The sequence below is a fragment of the Sceloporus occidentalis genome, unplaced genomic scaffold (assembly GCF_023333645.1).
Source record: "Sceloporus occidentalis isolate IW3139 unplaced genomic scaffold, rSceOcc1.0.p SCAF_331, whole genome shotgun sequence".
NCBI classification, from domain to species: Eukaryota; Metazoa; Chordata; class Lepidosauria; order Squamata; family Phrynosomatidae; genus Sceloporus; species Sceloporus occidentalis.
Genome location: NW_028317311.1, coordinates 600384 through 609475, shown reverse-complemented (window position 1 = coordinate 609475; position 9092 = coordinate 600384). Strand labels below are relative to the sequence as shown.

Sequence of the window (9092 nt, the reverse complement as noted above, 5' to 3'; positions counted from 1 at the left end):
AGCTTCTGAGAAGCGGAATGCATGATATAACCTGTGGCATTAATACGCTGAATTGGAAGAACGTAAGTGAGAAGATTTACGGAGCAATTAAAAATCGAGGTGATTACCACCATTCGTTATCCTTTTGAGTCTATTCATCAGCTGGAAAATGAGGCTACATGGAATAACAATGCAGTGTACTCTCCTAACCTTGTATTGCTTCAGGCACTATTCACTAAGCCTTTTTTTTGGGATATAGCTATACCTCAAGGGAACTCAACCAGAGATCTCCAGAAATCGCTTCTGAATTTCAATCTCTCCAGAGTGGTACTTTTATCCCGAACAATGCAGAGTTCCGAGTGAATTCTGCTATTTATCGGTAGAGATTGAGTGGTCATGTCCAAGCTCAGTAAATCGTAAGTAAAAAAAGAACAGGGCTCTAAAAATATAACCTGCAGACCCTCTATATCGATGCTCCGCACTCACATCCTTGGCTCTAAAGTCTAGACCACCCTTTGGTGAATTCTTGCCATCCTAATGATTCCTATGCGCTGTTGACCTATTGAAGCCGGTTAATAAAAAAGACTACTGTGGCAGAAGGGATGAAGGGATTGTTGAGGACGCCGTTAATAAGGTAATTGGAAGCCAAGGTGGATGAATACATGAATGAAGACTCCCCGGGCTGTGACCTGTTCAATGACCTCTTAGATCTGAGGATTAACTATGAATATTTTTAGAATAAAGATGCAGGGTTGGGATTTGTTGATAAAATCTATGAAGTCCTGATGAAGGACCTGAGTAGACACACTTAGAAGCAGCTAACATGCGAATAAACAAAGGTTGAAGGAACAATACAATAAGATATATATATATATGTTGTTCATATCTATGATAAGGACGGATGCAGGAAAGATCACATATTAGGTCAGAATGGCCATATTCAGTTTGGAAATTTAGTTGGTCGCATGCGTTTCAAAGCTCGATATGAGCATCCGCGTTGGGGAAACACTGGGAGATATCATTAAAAGGAGTGATGAAGTCCTATTTATTTCTCTTGGTATTTAAGATATCAATTGTATACACTCCAAAGTCCTTCTAAAGGAAGTTTATCCGCATGGGATGGAGAGATACAATATATCTCAGCCTCCGCACTGTATACTATAAATACGTATGGCTGCAAGAGACTTAGAAAAGACGGAAATTATTGTTTTCACCTTCAGTTGCTTGGATGGCTATCAAAGATTTCCGATATTTTTAGCATCAAAGGAACTGAAAGGCATTGTTAGAAAGAATGGGGTTTTTTTGGCAGCAGGGTGGAGGAGACTTAATGTTGCTCTCCGAGTTAATTTGAGGCTAGTTTGGCTCATTGGCTTCTTTTTTTTGCTTTCATTTTCCAGATTCCAAAGATGGTCTGTATTTAGCCAAACGCTGGGAAGAACATCACGCAGCATGCGCCTTTTTGGAAGTCAGTCTGGTTTTATGGATAATCCAGCACATCTCTGCTGACTGGGAAGGCGTTCGCTTCATACGCATTAAAAATATGCTTTTGGCAGAACATTGAGCTTTCAAAGTACGAACATAACGATTTTCAACTTTTCTAATAGAGTTGTTTTAATTAATGCTCAACATTCCACATACTGCCTCCATTGTCCCACGTTCCATATAGCTGATTATATGCATTTAAACCTTTTGCAATCATGGTAAATGCCCCTACCATGGATCTCTTTTGATCTCTAGATGGGGTGTAGTTTCGTTCCAGGTATCGTGAAGCTCCTCCGGCTCCCCTTTCCATGGCGCTCAAACTGTGAACACCACGCTGAACTGCATATCATAAAGTATTGATTATTCTATTGGCCGTTGAGAAAGCCAAGTTTCTTTAATGATTGCTCAACCTCCATTAAGTTTCACATGGGGAGGAACAGTTACTGGCAAACGTGTGAGCTCTTTCATTAACCTAATAAAGGATTTGTCTGCAATGGACCCAAAATCTTACATCCCCTCTTACTTCCTCAGGAAACACCTCTGCTAGGATTCATGGCTGTGTGATTTATGGAAGTGGCCACTTCCACCGGAACTTCTGCTGTCTTCAAATAAGGCTACCAAGGACAGAGATAAGATGGGATCTATGGCATTTTGGGAAATTCATTTGGGTTTTGATGTCATGTAAGAGTCTCATCATCCATTATTGCTTTACTAAAATATTTGCCTTAGGTTGAAAAGGGCAAAAAGTAATTTTTACATCGAGAAAGTAGCTGGCACTTTAGAAGTTACAGGCTGCTTTCTTAGGGTGACCACACTGTTTTCTTCCGTTGACCACTCGTGATGGACTTTTCATTAAGATTTCCTCTGCCGTTTGGGAGCCGAAACCATATCCATATCCACATCTCTTGGACGTCGTCCTGTCAAAGCTGAGTGGCCGAAAACCCATAACTACAACAAACGGTAAAAAAAAAATCTGTATTTCAGTAGATGCACCCAATTTTCTGGAAATTCCACCAAAGAATGAAGAACCCTTCATTAATGTTAAGTCCAAACATTAATGGTTCTTTGAGGTTCGTGTGCCTTCTAATTTTGTGTTGTTAATGTTTCCTTCAAACAAAAATAAGTGGAATCACACAGATTAGAGGAAATTCTGATTTAGGACAATATAAATTTGCCACCTTCTGTGGCCAGACTCAACCTGATTTCATTGCTTTTGAACGTACAAACAGATTGTTTTCTTTGTGCCTTGTCTTTGAGGACACCCATAAAAAACCATGGCGGTAATTTTATGGCTAATTGCTGAACGTTGTGATGAGTGCTTTCCCTTTTTTCTCCAGGGCTTTTGTAGTTTTCTTAGAGAAGGGGATCTCTGCCCACTACATTGCGCTGTGGTTCATCTTGCCGAGGTATAAAACTTCTCTACCACAAAGATTTGTGGAATGCGGAGTTTGGACACCACCACCAAGCGTATGTAACATGGACGGGATATTTAACGTGAACCATGGTTTTGAGGCGAACTCATAAGGACTTGGATTTGGCTCCAAGGGACAACCATTAACTGGAAAAGTTTAGATGAAAAATATTTGTTTCATTGGATACGATACAATGTAGAGACACAATGCTTGCCTTGTTATGCTGGAATCCCTCGGATCCCTTTGATGACATGTCATGCATGACTGTTCTCCTGACTAATTGACCATTGTCTAAAAACAATGCAAAACCAAAGTCACCAAGTGAAATCGGAGCCCTACTCGTTACAAGGCAGGGGACAGACACAGTTATTTTTTTATTAGTTATACAGAGTCCGGCAGAGTCCGTAACGCTATTACAATAGAGGAAAGTAAAAATGAACAAGGACATTAAAATTGACAACATTCAAAACTGACAATAACAATAACAGGAGTAAACAAAAAATAATAATAAATAAAAAAAAAATTGCCGAAAAAAATATTTTTTACCAACTTACCGTAACTGCTTTACTTAATTGCCTAATAAGATTTTTAATATTATGTCCTCCCTTTTTCAACTCTGACCCTCCAACTTTACTAGAAATGTTGCCAGAACCTGTAATAATGTTACTGTATGTAATACAGGCTCTATGACATATTTATTTCCCTCCTTCGAGTTGGTCGTAATAATTTTACACACATTCTAAATTGTTCCCTAGAGATTTTTCTTTATTCTGTCACCTGTTACATAAATAAGGAAACCTGAAGACGTTCTATGTTTTATGGGCCGAGTAACGAGTTAGTTCCCGTAACGTCTTTCATTATTATTTTTTTCTTATTTTTTATTTTTTTTTTAAAGAAAAAGTGTAAAACAAATTCTGCCTTTCTGTGAAAGCCGTGCGGCGCGACCCAGCTGTTAATTCGAACAGGAAATCTTACGAAGCGGCCTCATGCGCCTTCAATGATTTCACGAGTCCAAATGATATAGATACGGCCAATTCTTGCAATTGCAGCTGTCCGCGACTTACAAAGCTCTGACTGTTTGATAAGGAAATGCCAGCTGGAACAAGGCGTTTTCCTTATTAGTGGATGCCCGACACTCAGCCAAGTGGGCAGCTGTCGGCTTGGGTGGCTGTAACGCGGCATGAATGGGAAACCCCCGAACTCTCACAGTCATCCCGAAGAAATGTCCTCTCTCTGCCAAGACAGACAGCCAAGAGTGATATAATCCGATCTTCCTAAATAAATCACCGGCTCAATGCGCCTATCTCTATAAGCCATTGTCGCTTCGCTGATCGCGCTATCACCGAGATAAGGATATATCGTACCCTACGTGTAACAAATTAACTGATCCTTCTACAAGAGCTCTTGGGATTTTATGCATTAAAGGCGAACACTCACGGATGATGTATTGACGGTGTACGGGCATTATTGTGGACCCATTGGTCCTGTCTACCCATTGTACAGCACTACGGAATATGGTGGCGCTATATAAAACAACAACTAATAATAATAATCACACTCACATATATGTTAAGATCATTAAATGTATTTATTTAAACTAAGTATACTTTTTTTAAAGAAAGGGGCTATGTAACCGCCACAGAGCTGAGATTGGGGGCAATTAAAGGCGAGATCCATTCTCCTCACTCAGAGTTTGTCTGACTGCCTCCGTTATATATATATATATATATGGTGGGTTTCTAATCCATAAGCCAAGCAGCTCCTATATATTTTTTATATAATTATATATATATATATATATATATATATATTTATTTTTTTTTTTATATATTTATATTTAGTCACATCACCCCAAGGCAGGAATTTTTGGAAGTTGATTCCCTGCGGTACGCACTTTGCAGTGAGTCAAGACATTTTAATTCCTTGATTTTTCTACGCGTAACAAAAGGCCAAACCTGAAACAATAGCAAATTAGCCCTGCATCATGCATAGTTTAATCGGAAAGGCCCTTCTTACTGAATGAGTTCACTGGTGTTGCTCCTTCATAATTATTTTTCCCCAAAAGCCAGAGATGCTTCTGTGTTCTTAGTGAAGGAATGACGAGATGATGATGTCATGTAAGACCACAGTAGACGACTAGTTCCCCAATCTACCCTTTCTGGGGCCACACTACCCCTATGGGAATACCTGGGGGCTACCTGGCTGCGGCTACCCGGAGCTTCCCCTTGATGAGGTCCCAGTAGGTGGTCCTGCTGACATCAGTGGGCATTGCCATAGCGGGACACGCGCCATGTTTAATGTGGAAGTAGGCATTGAGTAGGGTCACAACGCCACTCCTGCATCACAGAGTTTCTCCTTGGTGATCCAGAGAAGCAGAGCTTCTCCCGGAGTCTCTGGAAGGAACCTGGAGAGTTCCCAGGTATGATTATGGGACTGTGTGACCCCTTCCTTCCCTCTCAGGCCCAAAGGCTGACAGGAGGGCCAGATTGTCAGCCCCCAAAGTGGGAAACCAACAAATTCTTCAAGGGAAGATAGCACTTAAACGATAGTCCAAACCCCCCCCCACCACCAAAAGCCGAGTCTTCCGGCCCCACTATGGCATTACCAGTACCGGAATTTCTTTACAAACAGGCAGCCTGTGAGATAAATGGATTTATCTTCATTCTTTATTTTTGTTTTTATGATGAGACAGAACTGGTAGATGAACCAAAAAAAAAAGAGTGGAAATAAACGGGAGAGAAGGGAATAAAATTCCACTTAGAAAATGTACTCGTATTTGCTTTTTTGTGAAAGTTTCCCACAGAGCAAAACCAAGGAAAGTGAGAGACTGTAAACGGCAGGTTAAGATTTTTTTATGTGATAAGACCGCTTGGAATTTATATATCCTTCCGGAAAAATAAACACAATTGTTATTAATAGAAAGTAGTCTATTTTAGAACAGTGAATAAGAAGCTAGCGGCATAAGTCGTTTCACATCACTCTGTGAGATAGCTTAGGGTCACTTCCAGTCCTAGATTTAAACTTTTTTAACAATTTGCAGCAATTTTAACATTACATAATTGAAGCCGCATTGGTTTTAATTTAAGTCTTTTGCGTTTGTTTCCTAAATGTATACATATATGTGTGTGATCTTGTAATGTGCTCTTAAAGGTATCCCATCCCGGTCAATGTGTTCAATAGATTCCCTTAGTCTGCCAAAGTCGGCCCTTATAAAATGTATCTTTTTATTTTTTCTTGCATTGATTCGTAATGTCTGAGAACGGCTGAGTTTCCTCGATGTGACCTCATAGGCGATGCTGCCTTGATGCTGTCATAGTGCGTAAAGCTTTACACATTCTGTACGTTCTGCTGCAGAAGTAAACAGCGTTTTAGTGCCCAGGACTGAGCATGAAGCTGTTTCTCATCGGTTTCATTATTTGGATTATTTTCACTATATCTCCGAGCTCTGGATATGGAGGTGAGTTTATCTGTTATTACAGAGAATTTGGCATCAAAAGAGTTAAAGAAAATATACATCCCAGATCATTACCATTACAATTTATGGATGTTTTATAGTTTAAAACCTTATTCTGTTATCATTAACTGTTTATCCCAACTGCCCCATTTGTACCACAGATTCCTGTCTATAACTGTCACATAGTTTAACCCTTACATTATTCTTTAACGTATATAATGTATGGATTACAATAACTTATAAATCCTTTTTAGTTATTTTACTTTAAACCAGAAAGCTCCTGTCTCTTAGATGTCTGTTTCTTTGTGTTTCAGTCTGTGGAAACAGACCCCTAGCGGAGGATTTCCGTGGCTCCCGCGTGGTCGGGGGGAAGGATGCGGAGCCCGGTAACTGGCCCTGGTTAGTTAGTATCCAGGGCTTCAGCGACAAGCAGTATTATCATTCATGTGGAGGCGTCCTCCTGAATCCTTTGTGGGTTCTGACAGCCGCCCATTGTTTTAAGGATCTTGGCAAGTAAGTAACTTAATGGTTTTACGGGAGACCCCTTACTATACGTCATATAATAATGAAGCGAATGGATCCCTAACAGATTGTACTTTGGTTTATTCAGTGAATATTATTCCTGGAGACTCGTGTTTGGCGCCAACCGACTATCAGACATCGGGGGGAAGACTCAGATCAGAACCATCAAGGAGCTGATTGTACACGAGAAGTACAACCCCAAATCTGAGAGCAATGACATCGCCTTACTCAGATTAAACAAACCCATCGAGTTTAATGAATATATTCAGCCGGCTTGTCTCCCCGCCAAACAAGCGATTCTAAGAAAAATGGACGACTGCTACGTCGCAGGCTGGGGTGTCGTCAAAGAAGGAGGTAAGCACAGCTTTAGCTATAGATATTCACATATACATGTCTAGTGGCCCTATTGTGAGTGTGGGGGAAGGAGCATGGGGGGGGAAGGAGCATGGGGTGGGACGGGGCAGGGGGTCCTGTCTTTTCTGAGTTTTCTGAGGCCAGCGATACATTTGATAAATGTTTTTCTCTCCAGCGGAGGAATCGGCGGACGTTCTCCAGGAAGCTCCTGTGAATCTGATCTCCACGGAGCGCTGCAACCGCCCGACCTGGTATAACGGAGGTGTGCGTGGCTACAATCTGTGCGCGGGGTATGAACAGGGAGGTATCGATAGTTGCCAGGTAAGCCGATTCGTGGCCCTTTTTACTCAGTGATGATACATTGTTAATGTTTTCAGCATTCTGGACACTGCTTGTTTTGTAAAACGGTGCCGAGGAACAGCTGAGATAATGGTAATTACTGACAGTCTGTAAAAAGGAACGCTTTCTTTACTTGGAATCATGCAGGGGGACAGCGGAGGACCTCTGATGTGCAAAAGACAAAAAGCCAAGTTGTACATGGCGGTCGGCGTAACCAGCTGGGGCTCCGGCTGCGCCCGAAAGCAGAAACCTGGAGTTTACACCTCCACTCAGTTCTACCTCGAGTGGATCGTTGGACAAATCTTCAAGGACCAGAAACCTGCATCCAAACCTTCGGAAATGAAGGCCATGAAGAAGATCTGGCCGAAGTTAGCTGAGAAAATCAGCAAAGCTGGCATGAAAACCCCGTGATTCCCGAGAGCTCCAGAAATAGAAGATTCCATCGCATCTGAGCCGTCTCCTTACAGGAGAGAATTATTACATGTCAGCAACCTGTAGACGTGATTGACTAGATTAATAAACCAATAAATAGAAATGCATCAATAAGACGAGTCCTTTTCTTGTACGTCGAAAGTTTGGGGTCACTGAGGAAATTTCTGGCTGTAACATAATTGCAAAAGGGTTTTCTAACCATCAATCAGCCTTTTAAACTTAAACTTGGGTCAACGAACCCAACGTGCTAATGGAACCCAGGAGTGATGGGAGTGATAAAGGGCCATTGGAACCCAGGAGTGATGGGAGTGATAACGGGCCATTGGAACACAGGAGTGATGGGAGTGATAAACGGCCATTGGAACCCAGGAGTGATGGGAGTGATAAAGGGCCATTGGAACCCAGGAGTGATGGGAGTGATAAAGGGCCATTGGAACACAGGAGTGATGGGAGTGATAAAGGGCCATTGGAACACAGGAGTGATGGGAGTGATAAAGGGCCTCTGTATTCCTATGAAGAGATTCCATTAAAAATCAGACATTTACAACATTAACCCCGTCTGCGCTGGATTTCTGATCTATTTCTTGTTATATTAATGAACAGAATTTGCCTTCTTTTCAAAAACAAGGTAATGTCTCGGTGACCGTAAACTGAAGCGGTAGAATACATCATCAGGCAGCCGCTGGCCTTAAAATGCTTTGGGCCGCTCTGTCATTGCCAGCCTAACCTTACCACCTTCACAAAGGGGAGGAATAACTGAAGATCATTGCTCCCTTAGTTTACACATAAGGTGGGGTTTTTGAGACATATGTTTTACTTATTGTAATTTGTAAACTTTGTTAAGTCAATGGGTTCCATGTTCCGAAACTGGAAAAATGTAAGTTTTTATAAGAAATGACAGGTCGTCCTCGAAGCCCCGTGCTCTTAAGAAGAGAGATTTCATCCTGAGACACAGGATAGAGGTTAATATTTGTCGGTTTTCGAGGTCCTTCGGATAAATAGTTTGTCTGTTAGTAAACCTGTTCTGACTTTACTTTACCCCCTCTGCTCGGAACGGAAAAGCTTGAATCCTTCCATGGGAAATTCTTTAGAGGTTTTCCAGATACAAGAAGAGATTT

At 41.4% G+C, this 9092-nt stretch overlaps 1 protein-coding gene across 1 annotated transcript; it reads left to right on the top strand.

Moving 5' to 3' along the window:
- Positions 1-6260: 6260 nt before the first annotated feature.
- On the top strand, positions 6261-7953 carry LOC149274437 (acrosin-like). Its single transcript, XM_089505536.1, has 5 exons — positions 6261-6330; positions 6642-6840; positions 6938-7203; positions 7379-7524; positions 7690-7953. Exons 1-5 carry the CDS (start codon positions 6261-6263, stop codon positions 7951-7953), a joined length of 945 nt encoding a protein of 314 aa, XP_089361662.1.
- The last annotated feature ends 1139 nt before the right edge of the window (positions 7954-9092 follow it).

Coding starts and splice junctions, on each gene's coding strand:
- LOC149274437 (XM_089505536.1), top strand. CDS start 6,261: ATGAAGCTGTTTCTCATCGGTTTCATTATTTGGATTATTTTCACTATA. Junction 6,841..6,937: donor TGTTTTAAGGATCTTGGCAA/GTAAGTAACTTA, acceptor TGGTTTATTCAG/TGAATATTATTCCTGGAGAC. Junction 7,525..7,689: donor GAGGTATCGATAGTTGCCAG/GTAAGCCGATTC, acceptor GGAATCATGCAG/GGGGACAGCGGAGGACCTCT.